Source organism: Dendronephthya gigantea, unplaced genomic scaffold (assembly GCF_004324835.1).
Source record: "Dendronephthya gigantea isolate DGI-Jeju-01 unplaced genomic scaffold, DenGig_1.0 000158F, whole genome shotgun sequence".
NCBI lineage: Eukaryota > Metazoa > Cnidaria > Anthozoa > Malacalcyonacea > Nephtheidae > Dendronephthya > Dendronephthya gigantea.
In genome coordinates, this window is record NW_021163168.1 from 195883 (window position 1) to 222689 (window position 26807).

The 26807-nt window shown below is 35.7% G+C and overlaps 2 protein-coding genes across 2 annotated transcripts; one reads left to right on the forward strand and one right to left on the reverse strand.

The window, feature by feature from the left end:
• Nucleotides 1–337: 337 nt before the first annotated feature.
• LOC114537510 (GTP-binding protein 2-like) lies at nt 338–7624 on the reverse strand. The gene is made up of 11 exons (XM_028558549.1): nt 7368–7624; nt 7255–7281; nt 6236–6535; nt 4916–5113; nt 4034–4208; nt 3381–3597; nt 2558–2693; nt 2175–2233; nt 1646–1817; nt 874–1035; nt 338–617 (listed from the first exon to the last, which is right to left on the reverse strand). The coding sequence occupies exons 1-11, from the start codon at nt 7467–7469 to the stop codon at nt 459–461; spliced, it is 1707 nt and encodes a 568-aa protein (XP_028414350.1). The 5' UTR covers nt 7470–7624; the 3' UTR covers nt 338–458.
• Nucleotides 7625–7935: 311 nt separating this feature from the next.
• Nucleotides 7936–25817, forward strand: LOC114537494 (transcription initiation factor TFIID subunit 2-like). Its single transcript, XM_028558534.1, has 34 exons — nt 7936–8201; nt 8785–8839; nt 9468–9540; nt 10161–10266; nt 11092–11308; nt 11586–11629; nt 11809–11917; nt 12406–12491; nt 12931–13033; nt 13584–13702; nt 14049–14162; nt 15129–15228; nt 15525–15779; nt 16129–16218; nt 16514–16575; nt 17123–17234; nt 17511–17620; nt 18137–18202; nt 18345–18477; nt 19027–19146; nt 19686–19826; nt 20650–20760; nt 21092–21177; nt 21310–21349; nt 21530–21606; nt 21692–21769; nt 22080–22141; nt 22469–22538; nt 22639–22743; nt 22907–23003; nt 23532–23603; nt 23682–23745; nt 24268–24356; nt 24953–25817. The coding sequence occupies exons 1-34, from the start codon at nt 8155–8157 to the stop codon at nt 25124–25126; spliced, it is 3387 nt and encodes a 1128-aa protein (XP_028414335.1). The 5' UTR covers nt 7936–8154; the 3' UTR covers nt 25127–25817.
• Nucleotides 25818–26807: the final 990 nt, after the last annotated feature.

Below are 26807 nucleotides of genomic sequence, written 5' to 3' on the forward strand. Positions count from 1 at the left end.
GATAGCCAGTTCTGACGGACTGAAGTAACAATTCTGACGGTTTCTTCAACATCTGTTACCACATTTTGCGTAAGCGCACAGTTCTGGGCACGAGAATATTCCAAAGCATGTGCTATTTATAACAAGTGCAACCATGGAATTTTGCGTTCGAAGTTAAATAACCTGGGGCCTGTTGTATCAAGCCCGTTTAGCTTAAACGGTGGTTAAGTTCAAAATAGAAAGCAAGTCTATCGTTTTATTCAACAAGCAAACTAAATGTTTTCAACCTTAATACAAAGATACTGTTTACAACTACATATTCAGTGCATAATATTCAAGTTGACTCATTCAAGAGGGATGTAAAAGTGTTATTTAATTTTGACTTATCCACCGTTTAAGGTAAACGGGCTTGATACAACCGGCCCCAGGTCTTTTTACGGTGAATAGTGCAGTGCAGTACGACTCGGCCCAATCGTAGTTCACCTGTCAACTTTGTTTTCAAACGGAAAAGTTTTTAAGATTGTTCCCATAGCTTTTGTTCTACCTTGACGGAAAAATATCTTTGATCCTGTTCTGACAAACTCTGGATTTCTCAGAAATTTGAAAGTCACGGTCGCCCATTGGCCAGTTTTTAAAGGCTAGAAAACATTTGTAATCAACATTTTAATATCGATGAATTACATTGATTTATAAGTATACAGTAGTACAGCTCAGTGATCGCTGTGGATACAGTTGAACAGAAATGATGCAAGCTATACTAATGTTACAATATGCAACCTAATACATCCCAGTTTAGATAATTCAACCCTTAAAAATGTGACCAAAATTAACTGCGCGGGAAATGTGTTTTGACCTAGAAAACTCGTTATATTTAACCAGATTGTCTTTCCGTACCTGAGAAATCTTTTCGATGGTTACCGTCTGGACAATTTTTCCCACGTGTAAAGTGCCTTGGAAACCCTCCGATAACTCACTTGTATGGAATAAAAGAAACAGGCTCGCCTCAATAGCCGAGTAACAGGCAGGTTTCAATGATAGAGAAAGCAAGGCCATTCCCTATATAACAAAAATATGTCAATAAATCATTAAAAAATTATAAGAACATCATCCGTATATAAAAAAAAGACTCCGTCCAATAGTCTCCAGATCATGGGCAACATGATTTTTGTACTTTCATTTGATCGTGATTTGATTCAGAACTTTAGCAGACGAGATCTATCTGGTATTTCACTTATATTCAAGACATTTCATTCAAGAATCAGAAAGCCTGAGTTATGCAGACGCCTAATAGCCATCAGCAAATATTTCTGCAAAAACACTCAATACGCACTGATCTCAAGATTACCCTAGCTGGATAGACCTATCAAAATCTAAAACTATTTTGAGCGAGACTTGGAGCAAGTCTATATGACCACTAGCAAGTCACTACGAAAACGTTTGAGCTACGTTCGCCTAATATGAACTATCACCTATATCAAGCAATCTCAGGATTGAATCCAATAGACCTTTCTTATAATGACGTCAGACGCGGAAAGTCTGATGTTACACGAAATTTAATTGGCTCCACTAAACTATCGAGCCAATCAAACTTCGTGTAACATCAGACTTTCCGCGTTTGACGTCATTATGAAAAAGGTCTATTGGGTTCTTTAATAGAAATACATACACGACGGATGAATGTTTTTTCAACACCAGAAAGTGCCAAAGTTGCTGATTGGCCTGCTTTGATATGGCGACAGGGGACGCGATTTCGACGAATTGCCATAACTTTGCTTTCATGAAATTCTCCATGTTCAGAAGGTCCTAACATCATGACGTCACCCTCTCGTATCAAACCTCTGCAATAAAACAGAACAGCCATCAAGATATAAAGAAACAAGTACAACTACATGGTTAGAATTAAGGACAGGTTATAGCTACTTTAAATTAGCATTTGCTAAATTATGACTAGCTGTTTTGAATAAAAAGTTTCCGAGATTTGAACAAGCTACCCCCCCCCCCGGCGTTTACGCTTGGCCAATAAACCTATCAAATGTGAAGTGGTTTTTATATAGTCATATTTTCTACGCTTCTGCGAAAAACATGATCTAATTGGGCATCATACATGCTTGGCTGCTAAATTTTCCTTTTTTTTCACCTGTTACTGAATTTAAAACACAAGCAAAATCTTGGGAGGATTATTTTCTACATCATACCTCATCAGGGTTCCTCCAAGAACAAGCCCAGTTCCAGGAACATTGAAAGTTTCGTCCACCTAAATAAATTATGTAACACACTGCATTCGCATGCATATATTCACCTTAATTCAAACACAACATTATTTTTTTGGGGCATTTTATCTGATCTAATCGCACTACGTTCTTGTCAACATTTATATTCAGCTACAAAGTCAGGTATGGTCTCAATAATAAAAACAATAATGAAGACTATCAAAGATAATATCCAGCCGTCATGTATTATATAACAAACGCCCTGTTTAACTTTTGAACTGTGATGCATATCTCGCCATATACGGTTCTAAATGATAGAACAAGAGTTTGTGTTCACAGTATACACTCAACATAAATTAAACGCCCACCAGATATTCGGGATCCTCTTGCATTAACGTCTCCTGTTCTTCCTTACTTTGACGTGGGGGAATCACATTTAGAAACTGCGTCAGAAGATCCAAATCTTGTCCTGTGACGCTGGACACTGTGAAGATTGGAGTCGTCCTGTAGAAAGTTTAGGAAATCAACTGAGGCTGTTTAAAAATGAAGGATTACACGAACTACTTTCATCAGGTGCCGGTTGCATCAAGCCGGTTTGGCTTAAACGTGGGAAAAATTGGCAGAATAGAAAGCAAGTCTATCATTTTATTCAACAAGCGAACTAAATGTCTTTCACCTTAATACAAAGATACTGTTTACAACAATATAATCAGTGTATAATATTCAAGTTGAGTGTTATTTAATTTTGACTTATCCACCGTTTAAGCTAAACGGGTTTGATGCGACCGGCCCCAGCATATAATCCGATCAGGAGAGTGATAAAGCCTGATACTCATTGGTCACCGACCAATCGGCGATGACTAGAGCGCTTTCCTTTATACAGTAAAAACAGCCAGACCGGTCCTGTTAACTGTTGAATTTAGACAGATTACTGGTACTTTAGAGTGTTTCAATAACTCTGCAACCAAGTATATATCGCTACTAGTACATCTATACATAGCGCAAAAGAGCAGGTGGAGATTCGTTGCCTTCTCTTTATAACGAAATACTCGTAATATTTCAGTTCAAAATATGACCGGTTTGATCACGAGAGAATACAAAGTGACTTTTTAGTGCTTTGTTATTCTAAATAAGTGTCGCTGACAAATGAGAATCAGCACTTAGACCTGTTCACATAAGTAATTGTCCCACCTGTTTGAAACTAAGTTGGCCGCGGCAACTACGGAATCGTCCGGGTTTGAAACACGTAATGGGATCTTTTTGCAGCCAGGTGACTTGAGAACTCTCTCCAGGCCTTTAATAGTTCGCTCAGTCATAGAAGCCGTGCATGTGTCGGTTTTATTGACAACAATAAACATTGGAACATCGAGAGCAATGCACAGACCAAGGTGCTCACGCGAGGTACCAACTATACAACGTACCAAAAGTTTTAAAACTACTTAATATTAACAACTTCACAATAATTAATAACTGTCTAAAATAGATAAAAACATTTCTCTGGTGTTAGGTCTCAGGTCAGAGAGTTAGGTCTTATTTAGGTCTTAGGTCAGGAGAGTCCGTATCGTATATGATACTCTTCTCACAAAGATATTAAGGATTCAAAGTGTTTTTCAATATTGTTATTACTGATAATATTATTACATTACAATATAAAATTTGGTACATTTATACCTGAATTATATACGTGTATGAATACGTTATTTTATTAAAAAAAAATTAAGTTAATTGAGATGACATGCACCCTCTCTACGGGATAAATTGACTTGAACAGGAATACATTGCTTTTCCCTGGAAACTACTGTTCCAAGATAAACTGTAAATCAGTAATTTTGTATTCTACTTACCCACTCCTGCATTGGCAGCAATGACCAGCATTGCATAATCAGGTATATGACCAGTAAGTCCAAATATCGTTGTCTTGAGATATTTATGATGGCCAGCCAAGTCAAGGAACGTGATGATTTTTGAGGACATCTCACAAATCTCCTCTGCACTTCCAGAATCATTGTAGTTCAAAACCTGCACGTACAAAATTTGGTTTAAATCACACCAAATCACATATTTCACCATGCAATCATCATGATAGTATACTACAAGTCTAGGGTATAGGTTGGAATTTTAAACAACTTGTGATGTATGCACCTCAGATCCTTCTGAAAAGTAAGATGCAGTGAACCTCGCTTGTGTCAGTCAAAGAAAATACACGTTTTATTATAATGTTCGTTTTAGATCGAACCACTATCTGGCTGACAGCGCTAAGGATAAGCAGCCTTCGTATGCCAAGAACTTAATGAACTGACGGAATAGACCTTTTTCATAATGACGTCAAACGCGGAAAGTCTGATGTTACACGAAGTTTGATTGGCTCGATAGTTTAGTGGAGCCAATTAAATTTCGTGTAACATCAGACTTTCCGCGTTTGACTAATTATGAAAAAGGTCTATTCTTGTCTACTTTTGACATAAATGCGGAAAATCTACGCGCGTGTTTGCACATGTTGTATATATTCAATTATTCTAAAATTGCCCGCTGTTGCAGGGAATATAACCTGGTATTTCTAAATTTGGGTTTTCATAACTATTAGCTCGTAATTTATTAACCATTATGGCATCTGTGATTTCATTGATTTCCAAGAATGTTTAAAATAGTTGAAAAAATCAGTGTCTGGCGGATAGCGCTCTAGCTCAAGCTTTCAATCAGCCCCAGGTCATTCATAGCTTGAATACCTGTCCTTTGCTGTCAAAGCCAAGAATTTCATGACTGATGCTTGATGTACGACCGGATTCAATTTCGTGAAGATGCCTGAAGAGATTGAGTCTTGCTCGCCCCCGACCATTATCCAACTCCCCTTGTGTCAACACACCAACGAGTGTGCTCTTTCCAACATCAACATTACCAAGAACTGCCAAGCGAATATCGATAAACTAGGGGGGAAAAAACAACTTTCAAAATAAGTCTAGAGAAATGCGGCAGAGAATAAAGTTATTACATTGCACGTTTTTGCGTGTTGAATTTATAGAAAGTTTAAGCTTCGCGTCGTATGTGAAACGTCGAACACGAGGACATATTTTACGTTTAAATTAATAAGCAATAAAGTCTTCAAACGCATCTGGACTCACTTATTTACACTCTTGCACAATCAATCTTTTCACATACGTAAGAATGAACGAAACTTTCCCGATGAATACGGAGCTTAAACTTTTTAATGTGTTTTTCCTTGACCATTAAGTCTTGGAAATATTGAAACTCAGATGAACTCAGATTGAATAGGTTTTAAATTCTTACTTAGTGCTACCTAGTTTCTATTTATACTTTCTTAGGTTATTGAACCTGCAATTTCAAAGAAAGGAGCCTGGCACCATAATCATTCGTACCAACTTAATGGATGACTTTCGATTTAGACTAATTTCTTACCTTGGCGATAAAAAAGACATTTTCTGAAAGAACGTACTAAAATGAGTAAAAATTAGTCTAAAGCACAAGTCATCCATTAGCAATCTAATATGACTTCCTACCAAATATGGTACAAAAAGTTCCTAAAGTAGCAAATGTCGAAAAGTATTTTTGTCTAATAGACCTTTCTCATAATGACGTCAAACGCGGAAAGTCTGATGTTACACAAAATTTGATTGGCTCCACAAAACTGTCAAGCCAATCAAACTTCGTGTAACATCAGACTTTCCGCATTTGACATCATGAAAAAGGTCTATTCAGGCAGTTGTTGTACCTGCACTCTTTATTAAAACCTATTAGAAAATGCAGTGTGACAGCTCCTTTGTTAATTAGAGATATGATTCAACATTCTCATCAAAGAAATTAAGATTGAGTAATCTAATTTTCTTGTGAAAGCTGATCAGAAAACAATATTTTCAAACCTTTTGACTATTTAAACTATTTTTGAGTAAAAACCTCACATGAAAAGATTTGATTTGATCTCACTAGTGGTGTCCTAGAAATAGTGAATTGTGTAGCCGTTAGTCGTCCAACTAACTATTTAGTAACTCAAAACTGAATTAATTTAACCACAGTGATTTAACTGCATGTACCTGGTGATCATCTGAAACCTTACGAACAAGAACTTCAGCCACCAATTTTTCATTGTTATCAACATCACATCCATCAACCACTTGCTCTCGCAAAACAGTGGCCTCTGAGCCGAGTTTGGAAGCCATGCTCTGTAATGTCTCCAATGACAGGTTCAGTTCTTTTCTGGTGAGTCCGGTCATAATGCCATTGTCTTCAACTCCTATTTCATATATAGCTTCGCCTTGACCTTCCTGCAGTCTCCATTTCAACTGTGTCACAAGTTGTACAAGCCTTGCTTCACTTGGGTTCACAAGCTTTAGCTGGAAATATAAATTAAACATTGAGGTGTTGGATTTGTCAAGATAACTATCAGTTCAAGTTCAACTAGATCATGAGACATTCCAGAAAAAACTTGCAAATCAAGAGATTGGTTTTGGAAATCTACACATTCTTCAATTATTACAAGATGCCTCCTGACAACATGCAATCACAAATCAAAAAACAAAATATATATACATACAATAAAAAACTGTCAGAGCTCTGCGAAGAAAGCTAGGGGTCATGGTTGTAAAATATTGTAAAAATCAGGAAACATATTTGTGCAAAGTTCGCATATTTTGTATTCTTTTGCATTCTGTGCATAAATTGTTGCCATTTCTTGCCAAAATGTGGAAAATTGACATTTTCTGTGCATGCATATACACAAATTAAATTATACAAAATCTGAAAACTTTGCAAAGTTATATTTTCAGCATTTCACAACAATTTGCAATAAAACATTGCAGCAATTCAAAAGCAAATATCATTTCTGTAAGAATACAAAACATATGTATACACTTAATAAGTTGTTTGCATAGCTAAAACAGGAACAATTTCTTAGTATACAGAGCTGATGCTAAGTTGTATCATTCCAAGAAACTGAAACATTAGCTCATGAGAATTATATTCGAGGGAAACCTAATGTAAACAGTCTTTGGAGTCACAATTCAGAAGTTAACACTTAACAGCAATCTATATGCTGGTATTATTAAAAACTTACTTTATATTCAACATTGCCCTCCTCAATCTGTGACAATATAAATAAAATAAAATAGTTGTTGAAATAATTCATACGTTTTTTAGCTATGCATAAAAAATTTGAAATATTTTCACCTCTGGCGGTAAGCTGCATCGGTTATGGGCTTTGTTTACATCTGCCGTCTCGAAAGAAGAGCCGAAATCGACATTGTCAGACACGTCTAACAAGTATGCCATTTGCAGCGTCTCTTCCAATTAATGGTACATGCAGGCAATCCACATTGCACAATGAACATCACTTCATATTTCTGCTCAAAATAAAGCAGATATTACGCCAAAACAATGAAAACACAGGAGGTATTTCAACAGTGTTTCATCAGCCAGTTGCCCAGTTTACAGTGTTTCCACTCTCAAAAAAAACTTTCCTAGGATCGCTGTACTATAAGAATTAAAAATGACTGTAATAGTGTAATACGATAAGTAAAAGACGCGAGACTGTGAAAACGTGTACCGAGGTGAGCTGAGCTCAATCTAAAGGCTAGAAGAAGGCTAGAAAAAAATTCTGAATAAAAGCATAGATTTCCAATGATTTCAAAAAAGTTGAAAATGACAGATGAGATTATAGAACGACAGTAACACGAAGTGTCCCATTTCAACGAAACAGGAACGCGGGCACACTGGCACACCGCGGGAGAAAAAATCGAAGAAATTGTAAATAAGAGAAATAATGAAATGAAAAGCAATATGAAATGATGCTTGGAACTATGATATAATTTGAATTAATACCTCAGATCTATGAAATAATGCTTGGAACTATGATATAATTTGAATTAACACGTTGTAAAAAGGAAGGAAGCGATGGATTTCAGAGTGTGTTGCTTGGAATAGTCGGTTTAACGCGCATACGCAATTCAGCAAAGAGATGAAAAAGGCCGAAAGTTCCAAAGAAAACCCAAGAAATTTTAAATTATAAGTATCTTTACAATCTATTTTATAATACCGCTCTGTGTCACCAGAAACGCGTTACAAGATTGTTCTAACTAGTCTATGATATAACAACTTTGCTACAACAATAATATTGTTAGATCATGTAATGAAACATGTGAAAAATTGTTCCCCTCTTCTTAATTGTCTATATAACATGTTTTTGTTCCTATATAACAAAACACTTATTGTACACTACCTCGGGAAATAGTGGGTTTTGTTTTCCCTCAAGTCTCAGTGTTTCATTCAGACTCTTGGGAAACAAAACTCGCTATTTCCCTCGGAAGCATGCATTAAGTGTATACTATTCCACTTCTGACCTGATGAATTTGCGTCAATTTGCGTGTAAATTGTTATGTTACTATTATCACCATTAGCCAAAAGAGCCCAAGATGCATTCCAGCAATCTCTTCCAATCTTTTTTGTTCTCCAATATGGGTGCATTGCATGGCTTCCCAATGAAATTTGTTCTGCAGTGCAGCATTTTGTTGTGGGGATGGGTTACTTGTTAAACTATCAATGGGATGTATGAATGTAATTTTTACCTTTTTTGTTTTTGTTTTTTTACAGTTGACCAATATTTGTGCATCACATCAGTTGATTTTAAGAGACAATGCCTTTTTGTGAGTTTTAATAATAAATTTATATTCCAGTTTAATCATCAGGGGATTTTCCAGTCTCAGTACGGTATACCTGAATAGGTCAAATTATTTTAAAAGAGTATATTAAAAAGTTTAGTTCACTACAAGCCCAATGGGCATTTGATCAAGACTTGAATGAATCATTTTCCAGATTTTTTCAAATTGTTTCGGTACTTAATTATATCTACCATCATGTACAGTACAAAAGCTTTAGTTCTCTCTAATGAGCACAACTGTGTAAAGTATTTGTGTGTTTAAATTTGTGCAATGTTATGCAAAGTATATTTATAACAATCTTTGCATATACACATTTTGTACATTTATTTTTAATTAATTGCCAAGAAAGAAATGAATTTTGATTTTTACACAGTACACACTGTACTTACAATAATGCTTCCAGCTTTCTTCCCACAAAACCAATGACTTTGTATATAATGAATATATCTAATAACATTTTAATGTCTGCCATTTTGTTTCATAAAATGTGGTTTCTCGACCAGCAATTTTTAACACTTAATTTTAACATCAAGCCATCATAACAAGAAAAAGATATTATTAGAAAGCTTAATTACTCATGTGTTTAATCGCTTTGCAAAAATATTGTTTTTAGGGAGTTGTTGAGTTATGTATTCTTCCACTTCAAAGCAATCTGACCAGATTAAAACTAAACTGCAAACAACTTCATATCCTCTTTATACATCCGTTTCTTACTCGGTGCTTGAAATGATTATTGTGCTGAGCACTAATTATTATCCCAGACCTATAGTGTAAAAGCTCTGTTTCTATTGGTTAAGAGCAGGGTCGTGTATCGATTGCGGTGTATAGATTTTTTCTCGAAATTAATATATCTAGGTACAGGGTGTATACTAAAACAATTAGACAACTCGCCTTTGTTGTCTATGAGCGAATATAGTCCTTCAACTCGGACTCGTTATCTAATTGTTAAATAGAAACACGCTTCTCGACCAACCAGCTCGCGCGTAATATAAATGTTATAATGTATATGGTATAGTTACCTCACCATGCGTATTCCGCTTGTTCACAACTCAGTCTCGCCAAGTTTCTCTCGATCCTCTACGGATAGTTTTCGAGCTAAGATCATTGAACTCCACTACAGTTGGAAGGATAATTTTTATAAGGATGCTCCGGATACACTTTTTTGGGTTCAAGCTAAAATAGTTTTGAGCTGGAACACCGTAGCATGACGTCGAAGCTGTATATATCGAACCGGACCACCTAGAAATTCGCGAGTGTGTCTGGCCCTTACTTAACTGTTGAAGTAATATTTCTTAACACTTCACAAGAATATTTAGAATATGTGTTCAAGACAGCAAAGAAAACAGTGCTTGGTTTGATGCTGGTTTCCAACTTGACGATTTGGAAGAAAATCTTTGCAGCCAAAGTAAAAAGTAAGTTTCTTCGTTACACGATGTGGACGTCATTATGTTAGGAAACAATAGGGATCTTAAGCATGTAGAACGCGAACGCGTCGACGACGGCTATCAATACAATGGGTCATTGAAAAGAAATGAATAATTATAAAGACCCATGATGGGTTTTGGACGTCGTCTTCGTTCTGTTTACAACGAGAAAACGTGGTTTTTTACATCTTGCCTAGAACGGTTGCATTTCAGGCCCAGCGAGCCCTACCTCGAATTAGGCTTTATAGAATTGTTCTTAAACATAAACACAATGTTTTTTACGCCTTATATCTCACTAAATCGGTACAATTAATAATATAAACCAACCACTTTGCCATAGCATTTATGTAAAGGAGAATTTCAGCCGCGTCGTCGTCGTGTTGCCCTCCAATATGCTTAAGGTCCCTAATATCATATATACGGGCTCACCGGGGAAGTGGTTGCAAAGGTCAAGGCAATGTGTGTCTCCATGGATGCATGAATCGTTGGATTCGCTTTTTCTTTGCAAATGTATAAAGTATTGAAGTTTGTCATTGAGTTTGAATATATGCCCAATATGAGTTGTCGAAATGACGCCAGCAACACACTAGTAAAATCAAACTGTATAATTTTTACGTGTTTACACGTCAGTAAAATATATTCCTTAAAGTTTATGTGAAAAGATCGATAATTGCATAGGAAAGGTCAAATTAAATTAAAAATAAATGTTCGTACATGTTTTCAGTAAATATGCCTGATGAAAATTTTGCGTTGATTTTGCGTCATCACCTGACGGTTGTGTGAGTTTTCATGTTCACTTTTATTATGATGTAGGAGGAATTTAGAACACTTTGCTGCGTCACTTCAGACGGCTATTTCCTCTGTGGAACCTGAGAATGGTGGTGGTGAATTAACTGTTAAATTGCCCAAGGAATCTCAGAAATTCATTTCAGAAAAGAAAACATTTCGTTTAAGCATCGAGTTCTCTCTGGAACATCCAAAAGGTGGTATTCAATTTGTAATGCCTGGTGGAAATGGAAGTATTGAAGAGGTACTGTGTGATCTTAAAGGAACTGGAAATGAAAATTTTCGTTTCTTTTTTTTTTGAAAGAACACACGTGGCGGGTACCTTACGCCATGGTTTTGAATCTGGTCATTGCCAATATTAGGTAATACACTGTGTTTGTGGCTGATTCAAGCCCTGTTGACGCTGTCACGAATTGTTTCGAATCTCGGCAGCACAGTTCCGGCAGTATTCAACTACTTTTTTAAGTTTTAAATTTTGAGAACGGTCGACAATAACGTTAATTATCTGTTTTTCCCCCTAGAAATCAGCTCATATGTTTACATACACGCATGGCAATACATCCAGGTAATATGTTAACAAAAAATGGCGTTGCACACATTTTTGAAAGCATATCCTAAACTGAGGAAGTTTTGTCAGAAATCAGAGTGTGCTCGTTCTCTGATTGGAGTTTAAAGCTAGTTTCACATCCAGGCGACTAGCCTAGAAGTAGAATGAAGTTTCATCTAAATATTATTGGTCTTTAGGCTGTGGTTTCCATGTGTTGACTCGTTTTCTGAAGTTTGCACATGGAAAATTGATGTGACAGTAGACAAAGACTTGATTGCTGTTTCATGTGGCGAACTCATTGAGCAGGTAATAGAGAGTTTTAGATTCAACTACGGCTCCTTCTACGGCCACGAGATCCAATATATGTTGCAATATATTAAACTGATGAGACTACGCGAACGTCACGCGGGACTGGACAGAGACGTCCGACAAACACAGTAACGCCGCCTTGCGCAAGCTATAAAAGGATTAAGTATAAAATTGATTTATTTAGTCTAAAAAACCACCAATTTTGGGCCGTACGCCACCTCGTGCCAGGCCGGATAAATTTCAACTAACATGATAGTAAACATGAGAAACTACGTTTCCACTAGGCGAATTCATTGGCGTGACGCGAAGCGATATCTGAAATCCGGGGTTTTGGTAGAAACGCTTCCTGTACTTTTTATCAGTTCGCGTGAATAAATTCGTCTGGTGGAAAACGGAGTTAACGGAGAGTGAATTATCGAAACCAGCAATTATTTTGCAGACAGCATTGCTGCATGTTTTAGCATAGCGCCCGTCATTTCTTTCAGGTATATACAGCAGATGAAAAATACAAGACCTTCTCGTATGTTTTGGATGTGCCAACAGCAGCACCAAATATTGCGTTAGCAGTCGGGTATGTTGCGTGATATTATGTTACTCAAAGATCTTGCTATGATAGTAACGTTTTTGTTTATGCTGATAAAGTTACTGGATTCTGATTGGTTGAGTGGGGTAGAGTTACCTCACTAGTTGTACTGCAGTACAATTATTAATTTTCGAAAGTACACAAAATTACAGAAGTTATTTGGATACAAACTAAACAACTCTGAAAGGAAAAAAAAAGAAGAACTAATAGTGGCAAAAGTATTAAATATTGGATAAAAGTCTATCTGACAAAAAACTGCCCGCTATGCGGTACAAAATTTTACGATTTTATTATGCTAATATTAAACAAATAATCATGCGATGTTGTTCATGCAATAATAGTACTTGTGAAAATATCAATAAGGTATATTATTATTTTCAAATGACACTTTGAAAATGTCAATAAGGTATATTATTATTCTCTTTAGTCCTTTTGAAGTCTATATCGATCCTGTGATGCCTGAAGTTACACATTTCTGTTTACCTGGGCTGGTACCATTGTTGAAGCAAACTACTGGATCTCTTAACGAGGTAAAAAAGGTTCTTCACACCATTCCATTTGTTTGGTTTTTATCTCAAGTGTATAGTGGCAGGGAAGTTTTGCATTGCAGGAATTATAATATATAAGTTCTTGTGTAAAACCACCAGTTAGTCGCCAACATACAACGCGAACAAACAACTCTAGGCTCGAATTGAAAAGTAGATTCCAAAATCTCGAACTTAACCGCAAAACGTAGCTACTTCAGCAGGCGGGTTCAATCTTGTTCTCCCAGCCCGCGCTTTCCTCTGGCGAGGAAACAAAGGCTCTGGGATAATCGAAATCAGAAATGATTCATGGATTCTGATTGGTCGTTCACGCCGTTGAAATGTTGTTATACAATACAATTCGAAAGCCAGGTTTTCTGGCTACCACGTTAACTGCTGGTTTAGAATCCGCTAAATCTTTGGCCTGCTGCCATGTTGGCGACCTAACTTGCGAACAATAACAAACTTTGTAAATTTTTGGCTGAAGCTCTTAAATTTACTTATCCAATCCTATCAAAAAGGAAGACATTTTACTTATTAAACATTCCATTTTAAGGTGTTCGAATTTTATGAGGAGTCGATGAGTTGTCATTTTCCTTATACAAGTTATAAACAAGTCTTCGTTGAGTTTCCATTTGAAGAAACGTCTTCTTATGCCACACTGGCCATTTGCAGGTAATTTCCTCTTCATGTATGTATGCAAGATGTTTTAAAGAACGATGCAGAAATGCAGGATAAGATATATTTTTGGTAGCTCAGAAGTGGTGTAATACCTGAATCGCAATACCTGAAACTGTACAGACATACTTATATTGTATTTTGCTTTATATTGTATTTAATCATGCCATTGTCAATAAATTAACTTTTACAGTAATTTTAATATGTCAATTTTTTATCTTTGCCTTGTTTTAAGGTCTGTTCACTCGATCCAATTTTGTCGGATCCATTTTATTTGGGCAACAAATCCTGTGTAACAGAGGCTTAATTGTACTTATTTTTCATTTTTCTTTGCTTCCTATAGTACAAATTTACTTCATTCAAGTCGGATGATTGATCAAACTTTCTACACAAGGAAGACGTTGGCTCTAGCGTTAGCTCGTCAGTTTTTTGGTTGTTATTTATCACTCCACACCTGGTATGTTTTGAAGATTAATAGTGTGATTTTCCTTGCGGTTTTGGCCGGTACAACAATACATTTTGCTCTTCGATGGCAAAGTGCTACGGTGTATATAAATTGATTTTATATCCAAACTCGCTTGGTTTGAATTTAATATAAATCAAATCACGCCACTGTTTGCCTCCTTCTTTTTCATAGCAAAAGTTCTCTCCCCGAATTTTTTGGGACTTAAGCATAGATAATAATATTGAAAAATACGGAGATTAGAAAATTAATTTACGATAATGTGTACAGTACATCTTAGTAACTATATTTGAACGTACATTTATACTATAACTCATAGAAGTGGTAAATTGAAATTGTTTTAGAATATGGTATGCATGTATCAAGCCTTCTAATTTCACAAATGCGTTGTGTGTAGCTAAATAACGTCGATTAAGTCGTTTGTCGTATTTAGCGAAGAAAACAGTTTTATTTAATTATATGGCAAGCGTCACTTCCCGTGAAATAGAGCTCAGTGATTGGCTGAGAAGAATTTTCATCAGTCCATTACTTTCCCGTAATGGACCGCTACTTTCCCGTAATGGATCGGCGTTACCGCCGATCCATTACGAGATGAAAAACAGAGGAGTTCTGAATGAAAGAGGCACAAATAAATGCTCAAGAGTAAATTTAATTGACTTTGAAATGAATAAGACGTCTCAAGACAGTTTAGGTAAACTAAATAATTCAATATTTTGTTTTTGTATTTATCAAATGCGTACCAGGCTACCAATACGAATTCATGCATTCTTGTTTGTTTCAAGTGCAAATAAATGCCTTATGTCATATAATAAACTTTTCATCAACCTCGCCTTCTCGGTCTTTACCGAGAAATATCGGACCTCGATCTTTTTGTACGAACTTCGCTCTTCGAGCTCGGTCTGTGCAAAAAGAACAATTATCAAATATCCTAACAATTTTTTGCTGACTCTACCTTTGTAGGTCAGATTCATGGCTTCAGGCCGGAATAACAGTTTATTTATACGGGCTTTATATGAAGAAAGCATTTGGCAATAACGAATATAGGAATTGGATACAAGAGGTACACATTCGACAGAAAATTATAAAACATATAAAATAACAATATGTTGAATTAAAAAGTATTTTCTAGTTGGGCCAGGTTGAAAATTTATATATAAGTATGTTTTGCTTCGCCAGATTGATTAGCACTCTATAACTATAATGTCCAGTTTGTGGTTGGAGGATTCACAATGTGTAGTTTTTAGCCTAATAGGCTCGTTTTATAAATGCGACTTTTTCTAACGATGATCTGAGGAATAGTTATAAGAACGATAAACGTAATATACTTAATTGTAAAAAATATGAATAATTATTTAGGAGATGAAAAAAGTGTGTGAATTTGAGATTGGTGGACCTGGTTTGTTACCTCTGCACAGCAAATACTCATCACCTTCAGAAGAACTAAGTTCGGACACTGACTCCGACACAGTCACCAATGCATGTTATCAACCAAGTTTCATTCATATGCATCCACATTTGACATCGTCCAAGCAACTTCAAGCTATGTGCAGTAAAGCACATTTGGTATTGAGATTGATTGAAATGCGAATTGGACAGGAGCCATTACTTCAAGTAAGTGCATTGAGTGTCTTTGTCTATTTATATATCAAAGGGAATGTTTTCATTTGATATTTTAAATTAAAGCCAATATATATTGATTAGAAAACGCACTTTCCTTGCAATTTTTCCTTAAAAACACTTTTCCACTCTTTGACACTCTTCTTAGTCCTTTTGAAATGCACGATTCCCGCCATTAGCCTTAAGAATGGAGTTATCGTTCCCGTCTATTTAGATTTTACTGATGTAAAATATTCTCTATGGTCGGCGATGAAGAAACTCGTCGAAAAAACAAAAGTTTCCTGGAACCTTATAGTAATGTACCTAAATAAAATTTTTAAAGTAGTTTTCCTTTTTTTTGAAGGTTTTTAATAAACTTCTCTCACTCGCAAAATCTGCCGTGAAATCAAAAGATATAAATTCCTGGAGAAACATGCTGCTGTCCACGACAGGGGTGAATATGCGATGTTTGTTACTATCTTTCTTACTGTTGTTATTTATATACAAGTTTATCCAGAGCATACAGTATTTATATACAGGTGTCTCGCCAAAGAAGCTTAATTGGGTAGTGTAAATTCATATATTCGTCTTATACCCGAGTGATTTCTCTCGATAGTGATCGTTTTTACGCTTATTTGAACATCTATGAATATATATGAATATGGAATATGATTTTTGGATGTGATGATGATGATTTTTATGATGATACAGGACTAGATGAAAATCTGATTTACACATTTTACTTTTAGTTTCTCCGTTCCATCTCCATTGTCTCTGGGAAAGACCTCAACGTTTTTGTTGAGCAGTGGATGTATCCGATTATAGAATAATGTATTTCTGTTCTGTATTCTAGCTCGTTTCATTTTTAACAAGAACGATATAATTAAGTTGAAATTATCATTTGGATGTTAGTGAGATTTGGAATACTTCATATAATTATTAATAATTTTAATGCGTGAGTAAAATTTAATCACATAACAATTAGGACAACCCAGTCTGCTTTAGTATACTATAATACAATATTTTTTTATTCACTTATTTGTTACGTGCAAAATAAACCAGACAGCGTTGCAGTTTATCCCGTCATCAAATATGGCTTCGGTCCTCTTGACCTTTCAACCTGAGAGCCTTCTCAGAAGAGTTAAAAGCCAAAGGCCCCAAAGACGTTCTTGTACATTTTTCCAGTCGCTGAAGAATATTTAAAGGCGTTTATGCGACATTAAATTACGTGAAATGAATAAATAATGTTGTCACATAATTCACATATCGGAAATAACCTACAGGATTAGCTCAGGAGAGAATACTAGTGAGGAAAGTATAAAATTTAAAAAAAACTTCTTCCTTAATATTGGTTTTAGATACAGGTCAGGAGTGGTGTCATTTTCGGGTCGGTTTGTGTTTAATCGTAAACGTAATATTGTGGAGTTGGATTTGGTACAAGATTTAAGAAAAGGAACGTTTAAATACATGGTAAATGGGATCTTGTCGTAGTGGTTTGGTCAGAGTGAGAAAGGGGAGGGGGGATATATTCATATACCAATGTTAGCAGACCGTAGAAACAATCAATTTCAAAAGAAAAAAACAATGCTGAACGTGAATTTGTGAACATCCTCCTTGCCCTCCCCTCTTACACATCTTCCGCGATCCCAGGGTTCAGTTGAAGCATAGTTGAAGGGAGATTTCTTCTGTATCGCCAGTGAGTGTAAGATATTTTGACTGTACAGTACTCTAATGTGGATTTTATAGGGTCCACTCACTGTTTGTATCCAAGAATTAGATGGATCCTTCAAACATACGGTGCAAATTGAAGATAGTTCAAGTCATCATGAGTTACAGTGTCACTCCAAGAGCAGAAGGTATTATTTTAGATTTTTGTGTTTGCTCATGAGGAGCGTGTATTAAAATCTAATAGTCTTGAACAGCTGGCAATTTTTAAGATACAATTTAGGTTATTCTTAAGAAGTCGCATTCTTCTGGTTCTACACATGTGACTATTTTACATTTAGTATAAACTTCGAGGTGACTATTGATTTTCCTACATTCTGATTGGTCAAGATTCACTGTCTCTGAAGTGATAGTTACTGGTCGGTGACTATAGCTTTTTGTTGTTGTTTTTCAAATAGGAAATTTGAATAATTATTAATTTTTATAAATTATGTTGATTATTTGTAAACACCTCGAAATTTATACTAAAACAACTAGTCGCCTCAGGCTCGGTGATTAACAGCCTATATTCACTTCGCCTTTAGCTCAGTGAATATAGGCTTGTAATCGCCTCGCCTTCCGCGATTAATTGTTAAATAGAACTGCCCTGAAACCGCCCTTAGCTCTACCATTGTAGATATACATTGTAAGGGTGGGTTACTTTTTAGAAACAAGCGAAAAAAGATCCCATTGATGACTGGGGAAGAAGTTGACATAGATCTTGATTCCATGGAGTAAGAAGCTATTTAATGCGTAACTATAACACAACTTCGTGTTGTGAGATCACTTGCAGTTATTCTTCTATCTAAGATTGAGGTTTAAATTATTTATCTGGCAAACGTAATAAAGAAAATGAAATATTTTGTACATTTCCAGCTCCGATTCTCCTGTTCTGTGGATTCGTATCGATCCTGAGGTGAATCTTATTCGTCAAGTGTTGTTTAAGCAATCTGACTTCATGTGGCATTTCCAATTGAGGCATGAAAGAGACGTGATTGCTCAGGCGGAGGTAAAATCCTTTTATTGATATAATTCAGTATTTATGCAGAAAAAAGCTGGAAGCACAAATCTTCTGTCAACATAATTCCTTCAATATACCGAGAGGCATCATAAATCTTTTTGAGTGAACTGTAATAAAACCTGGAACGCTATCGCCTATAGTTCAGCGAAGTAGTTAAAGCCAAAAATTGAAGCAAAAGACTGAGTTTTTGACTCTGTTTCTCGTTCAATTTTTATAAAAATTAGCAAATGATTGTATTTTACATAGTTCTAGACTTTCCTAGTTTAATAGCTCTCCATGTCTGTCTCAAACTTTCAAAAACTCTGAAAAACTACCTTCAAATTTGGCTTAAAGATGGCGGCCAAGTTAGCGTTCCAGGGATCAAGGTTTTATTACACCATGTTAGCGTTCCAGGTTTTGTTCACTGATGTTCCTTCAACATACAGGAATCATAAATTTTCCTTCAAGATACAGGGAAGCAGAAATCTTTTTTCAAGATACAGGGAAGCACAAATTTTCCTCAGTGAACTCTATACATAGCTCACCTTTCTATTCTAGGCTCTTGAGAACTTGATGAATTTTCCCATACATCAAACTATGATGGCATTTATAGATATAGCAAAACAGAAAGAATGTTTCTACAGAGTTCGTTTGGATGCGATAAGGCGACTTGCTAAGGTAAAAATTAACGTGCAGAGATTTTTAAGGTTCTCAATAATCCTTATTCAGCACTGAACTATAATATAAGAAGTCAGTTTATTTTAAAATAGTACAAACTTTCCGGAGGTGTCCCCAGAGAATTCACGAAGCGAACACCCTGGGAACAAGGTTGTATCACAGCTAATGAGTGATGTGATTTAAGTACTTATTAACAATCTAATGCTATTAATGTAAATTTTACCAATCTAACATGCACAATCAGCATGTTTCACTTCACGTATTCAATTCCTTATTGTGCATGCATGAAATCACAATGAGATATTCCCTACTAGGAAAAAGCGCACTGTGCTTTATCAAAACATGAAAAAAATTGTGTGGTTATGTTTAATTTAATACTCTAGATTTTCACTGGCGGAGTATCTGGTTGGATTATGTTAGGAATGACGTCCTGTTTGTCAGATATCGAGGGCGTTCTTTTCACTGTCCTTGCATCCCTAAGATAATTTGGACTTAATCGTCCAGAATTACTACATGACGTTGTGTAATTTTATCCTTAGTTACAAAATGAAACTGGAGAAGCCTGGAACATTCACTTGTCTTTAATAGCAATATTTCAAGACCTGTTTGGATCACAAACTTGCTCAACAATTGTTAGATATAACGATTTTTCGAATTTTATCGACTATTTTGTACAGAGGGTAAGTCATATGCTACTATAAAAGTTATCTATTCTTTCCCTCAAAATGTTTCAAACAGCGTCTTGTTTGAATCATATATTGACTCTCAAGATGTCTTCTATTTCCGGAATTTGTTTTTCACTCTACTGTTTTTGAGTAGTTGTCCACACTTATGAACGGGGGCTTCCCAAATATCTATTTCCAGGCTCATGAGTTGCCTTATGTTCGTCAAATTATTTAGCCTCTCGTTGTGTGCAACGGAATGCCCTTTCTATATATAAGGCGTTTATTTGGCACAGGTGACGGCCTATCTGGGTTGGTCGTCCACAGCACAGTAAACTGTAATAAAACCTAAACTGTAATAAACCGCCATCTTTGCAGCCAAATTTGAAGGTAGTTTTTCTGTATTTTTGAACGTTTGAGACAGACGTAGAGAATAATTATCTAGGAATGTCTTGTTAAGGTTTTATTACAGTTCACTTGTCGTGTATGGTTTTTGATCCAATACCATTTGGCGTAATGATATCTGCATGGGATATTTTTCACATTGTACTAACGAGTTTAATTATGCTACCTATACCATCAGAGATAATTTATGACGATGAATTTACCGAATTGAAATGCGCGTCGTCTATTATTCTACTGTCATGTGAAAATAAATTATAAATCAATAAACCCTATTGTATTCAATGTTAAGAATTGAAACCCGACATCATTTTGAACTTTTGAGAGCGTAGCTCACCATTTAGAACGGTTTGGACGGGCGGTGGCCCATCATTTCGTTGCACATAATGCACGGTGATACAAGATGACTTGCAACTGACGAAACTTCTTTACTTTTAAGGCTTTAGTCTCATCGATTGGATTTTGTAGAGACACGCGATCACAATGTCCAAAACCTGTCCTGCAGTTTCTTCTCGATCTTCTAAAATATAATGACAATAGATTAAACCAGGTAAATACAGATTGTAGTTTTACTTGCTTTTTTGAAGAAGTCATATATCCAGTATATACCATAGGGGACAATTTAAGTTATGGTTGAAGTAACAAATTTCTCGACGTTTTTACTCTAGCACTGGTCAGTATAGAGTTAGTAAGAAGTAGGATGGCATTTAGGTTGCGACGTCGTATAGTATATATGTGTGTTCTATCAGGTGTTTGCGAACTAATTTTGCTAAGAAGTTATTTCAAGGAGCGTTATTTCCTTTTTGTAAAGTATAAAGTTGTTCTAGTAATTCTTTTTATTTGAATTCTTTCTATCATAACGAACACAATTCTCTTGCTAGTATTCTGATAGTGATTATGTGAGCGACATTCTAAATGGTTTGTTCAATACCATCACACCAACGGTACCCATTGTTATGACAAACAGGTAAATCATTATGTGAAGTTGTCCTCGTCTCGAAAATATACAAGTCAAGTCCAAATTTTGCTTCGAAACGTATAGGATTAGCCATATTTTACATATTGTATTATTTTACAAAAATGATGCTTTCTCCTCTAGTGAAGGTAAACAAATCTTAAAGCTTTCTGAAGAATGCAAGGTATGTTTTGAATTTATTTTAGTTCGAGTGTATGGATAGACATGTTAATTATTTACGAACACCAATAATATGATGGCTTTTCCATCTAATCTTAAATGTTAAAATTTGTCACTGCATATTTTTAAAAGGTGAAAATACTTTCCGTGCATTCTTTCAAGCAATCTCATATTTGAAAAACAGGTTATCCTGGCAGAAATCACAAAATATTTGAACTTGGAGAAGCTCCTTCCTTCGTATAAATATGTGGTAACATCAAGGTGGGTGGTACAAAATTTAATCTCTTTTTAACAATCCAAAATTGAATCTCCTTTTAATCCTCCTTAAATACAAATTTTGTTTTAGTTGCTTGAAAGGTTTACGACTACTTCAGATCAATGGCCACGTTCCATCCGATCCTGATGTGTTCAAGTATTTTGCCAAGTATGAGAATATTTTTTCATGTATACCATCACACCTATGACCATGTTTCAAAGAACACCTCCTGGTTTAATACACAACGTGACGTGTTTTTATACACGTGTTAACGTGTGTAAACCAAGTGTTCATGCTCATACAGTATCATATAGAAACAACAAAGTGAAAAAGAAATCAGTCGAACGTAAGAACTCCTTCCCAATTACGCTTCTAGCCACGGCTCGTCCCAGCAACTTCTTATATCCTTTCAACATTCTATCTGCACCAAAATTTATGTTTCCCTCTAACTGTATACTCAGGTTGCGATATTTTTTAGAATTGGTCATTTTGAAAATGTTCGACTGACAGCTATTGAATGTTTAGTTGGTATTATTAAAGGTTGGTTAAAGTGATTGCAGAAAGTATACTTTATTTGCCAAAGATAACTATAATCGCCATAATATTGAAGGAAGAAATGAAGAAATACTACTATAATGAAAATCAGTGCTCTGAACCGGTCGATTATTAGACATCTGTATTCACAAAGGCTTTCTTCTAGAGCATTCCGTGAATTTCATGTGGTGTGGTTGGTTATAATTTCAAATACTTTAATGTACAACGAGCCGCTATCCCGAGAACAATGCGTTCAGTATTCTCTATATCTATCTTTCTGTTCTCTGCTCATAATTATATTTTCCCTAATTTGTTACTCTTTTTTCTTTTTAGCTGATTGTAACGGGGATGTACTGGAATTGTTGTTTACTATGGCAAACAAGGATCCTTCATCTTACATACGGTATTGTAATTGTGTTGTTACACTTCATCGAGCCGAGAGTTGAAGTGAAAATGCACACTGGCTTGGCACCATTTTCTATGCTAAAATTTATACGTTTTAGGCATTCCATTGTGAGAATGTTAATTGAGAATCCGCCATTTACAAGAAAGTCGGACTCCCAACTGGATAATTTGGATCTTGTGAACAAAATATGGAGCTATGCAAGGTAGTTATCTCGATGTTTCATCTTCTTGACTCAGACTAAACTGAAACATGTTTTTTTCCTCAGTACCAATTAACAAAACATTGGAAATTTAATTTATTTGCATGCAAGTTTGTTTGCTTTTCAACTGAAGTAAGTAATTAAACCTGTTGAATTTTTTCTATAGCAAATGTTCATTAGATTCTCGCTTAAGGTGTGATTTTATGGATCTTTATAACACCTTGTGGGGGAGAGTTTCTCCAGGATGTGTTCCAACACAAGGAGTAAGTAATGAAATCTTATTCAGATGTGTCAAATTGTTTTTGTTGTTGCGTAAGCTTTTCTTGATTAGATCCATGCATGTACAGGGTGAGTAAAAAAAACTGACACCTTTGAAATTCAAATTAGCCGCATAGCGGTTGTAATGTGACAGAAGTTGCCTAAAATATTTCATTGGTATACGAAGCATATCATATTAATTAACCTAAAACATAAAGTTTGTTCCCTTTGGGAGTTTAAAATGCATTCTAAGCTCTGTAAATACAAAAGAACAGTTTTATCAAATCGTTTTTGTTCATTGTACATGGAAATTGTCATATTCCAGGCATAAGTTCGCAGCTAATTTGAATTTCAAAGGTGTCAGTTTTTTTTTACTCACCCTGTATAGCGAATTAAACAGTTCATTGAAAAGTAACTGTTTTATCTTTCTTCTTTTGGATTATATCTGGTTTGAAATCTGAGTGTTTCAGTTTAAAGCAAGGAGCTTATGGCATAGGAAAAGGATCAGTTCTGAACACATTCTATGCTTTTAGATGGGAGTTCTTATTGATTTAAAAGAAAAAAAGATTACAAACTTCTCTTCGCTTTCACCCATGAAAGGCCAGGTATGAGAGTTTAAGAGTGGAAAGGTTATTACCGGGGGGTGATTTTCTATTTAATTAATATTGTTTGTTTGTAATAAGGATTTTGAGCTCAAGAAAGAAATTTCCAAAGAAACGAGTATAAAAGATATGGAAGTTGATAAAGGTATACAATCTCCATTATACTGTTGATGTTCAGATTATTCTTAATATGTGACATTTGCCAATGTAATATAAAAAATTCTGGTGTTGTTTCGTAGCAAATGTTTGAACTTAACTCAGATATTTATAATGTGACGGACTGTGTGCTTTCTATGCATCATAAAAACGTATTTTTGAGAAGTGGATTTTCACTTAAGGTGGATTTCCCGTTCGCTAGCGAAACATTTGCATATGTTCTTTTCAATGTTGACAAAATATTCATAAGAAAATATGCAAATATTCCCCTAGAACACCATTATTCTGCAGGTGGAAATCCAACTGTCATCTCTATTTCCCGTTTGAGCTGGATAACTTAGCCACCTCTGTAGAGTCGAATAAAATCGACAGCTAAACATCCTAGGAATATTTCATGGGCTCTTTACAAGTATAGAAACATGCAGTGTCCGAACAACTGAATTATGAATCACAAATCCCCATTTGTGCTTTATTACTTATTTTATGAACCTTTAGTTTCTGTTTCGTTTAGATGCGTCTATGAAAGAGAGTTTTTTAAATGCTTCACAGTCCGACGAGTCGCATTTATCTGGTAGTCAAAAACTTAAATTGAAGATAAAGGTATAAGATTTGTTTATGTAAATCATCTCAGACGGTTTTTTCAGAGGGCGGTGGGGAGGGGGGAATGGTTAATATCATGCGATAATTACAATATCCATCGCTTTAATCGCAATGAATAATTTTTATAATAAATTATTACCGCTACCATATTCGATGCCATGGTCATGACCTGCTGCAATAATATCACGACATTATCAGGTGCTGGGTCCTTTGCGGAATATTATCCTATAATCTCTGAATACGGAAACATCACTAACCGTATTACCATCTCTGAATTTTACAATATTAACAGCCATAGATAACGCAATATAACTAACTTTAATTAATTCAAACGAGGTTCATTTTGGGAAAACCAAATCATTAGGGGAACTTTAAGATGTTTACGGCGAGCTGCAAACGGCACACTTAAATTCGAATTCTTTGTTGTTATCAACCTCAGTTAAAAGAATTAACATTGCCATTTACCACTCGCATTTGTGTCGGTTTTATATTTCTGCTCCCGTGGGACATTGACGCATCAGCTCACGTTGATTACGTCTTTGTGCACACCGCCCGTACGTCATAACATGGAGTACGACTATTTATCTTATTTATAGCTTGGCGAGGAAGAAGACGCTCCCCCGACCAGTGTGTCCAAAGCTGATGAAGAGAGTCTCGGGAAAGTTAACAGTGATGTCCTCGAACATGATAAGAAAAAACACAAAAAGAAGAAAAAGAAAAAGCACAAGGATGAGCAACCACCGTTGGGAACTAAGAAATTACAGCAGTGATTTAGTATGCTCGACTTTTTTTATTCGACAAATGGTTGACACACTTTTTAGTATTGGTCAACCTATCCTTTTCAGTTCTGGTGTAGTATTGTATATATAGTTGATTGACTCCGGAGAGTTATAATGGAGGTGAGAAATAGTGATTCTCGGATCATACTTCAGATCATGACTCTCAAATAATTTGGATTTTCACTGATAACTCTGCAAAACTAAATTCACGCGGTTTCAACAACGTCCAAAATTATATAGAATATGCTATAGCTACTTGATACATTTATTATTTTTATGGCACCATATCTTCTCAGTAAACCGTAATGAGCTACATATATCATGCCTTTTAATCCACAAAGGTTCAAAAGAAAAGGTTCTTGAATCAAGATAATTAACAAAGCTAGATATATGTTTTGTTGAAAATCCCTGGCCCAATAACACGTCTGGACTCATTTCTATTGGTGTAAACATGATATCGTCCCTTCTGATTGCGGTTGGCGAAGTTGTTATTTCTTGTGCACATGTAGTAGTAAGTCCCGGGTGCGAACCTTAACAGAACACCAGGATACGGAGCGATGTTCAAGAGAGAATCAAGTTGTGTTTTGGCAGAGTGTTACGCTGTTGTAGTAACCAGATGAAAGCAGATGTTCGAGGCCTAAATGATATCGGCATTTTTGAGGAGGGATTAAAGTTCATCAGATTGCAGGGGATAGTGCAGAGTCACATGGGCTTTTCATCTCAATCATGTTGCTTCGAACCGCAACCGATCCTAGGTTCCCTAACCCTAACCCTAACCCTAACGTTACAATTACAACAACACTTTATTCGTTCTTTAATAAATAAACCAGAAAATTTTACGCAAATTTGTAACAAAATTCTTTCACTCCTTTCCACTCTCGCCTGACGCCTATACACAGTATGATTTTGTCATTTTTTTCTAAAATTAGCATGGATGAGCTGGTATGCGCTGTAATGCGCAGTGCAATTTGTTGTGTCGATATATGCCAGGCATCTCTCCCGTTTTTTTCCTCGCCTTCCCCAACACAGCTAGCCCAAGCCAAATATGCTTTTCTAATACATAAGAGTTGCCTGCGAAGGAGGCTACTCATGCTTAAGCTTGGATAAATTTTACTCGTCAATTTCATTAAATAATATACCCAAAAATTTGAGTGAAACTTCACCCAACATTTTGAGTTTTCGTTTACTTGCAAGAAAGAGTAAAGTTTACTCTAAAACTCAAAAATTTACTCAAATGAGAAAACCTATTTTATGCAGTGAACAGTGCGAAAAAATCTTGTTGCAAACTTGTGAACAGACTCGTAACAACTTGTTTGCAGACTTGTTACAACTTGCGCGTTTTTGCGTGTATACTACCTTACGTGTGTACTATACCTCTCGTTACTATCCTGTGTTAAAGTTATCCGGTATTAACTTACTAGTAGGTTAATACCGGATATAGTAGGTTAATACCGATAATTTGAACACAGGGTGGTACTAGGAAGAGTTTTGTGAAATCGGCGTACTTCAGTCCGGAAAATTGTCGGTGAATTCTGCAAATTGTGTTGGTCCGGTGGTTTTAAAAAACCGTCAATTAATTTGGCTTGGACGGGAATTAAGCGATAATAAGCCGACAGTTAATGATAATAATAAAATATCACATTTTTACAATGGGAATCAGGATTCCCCGTTT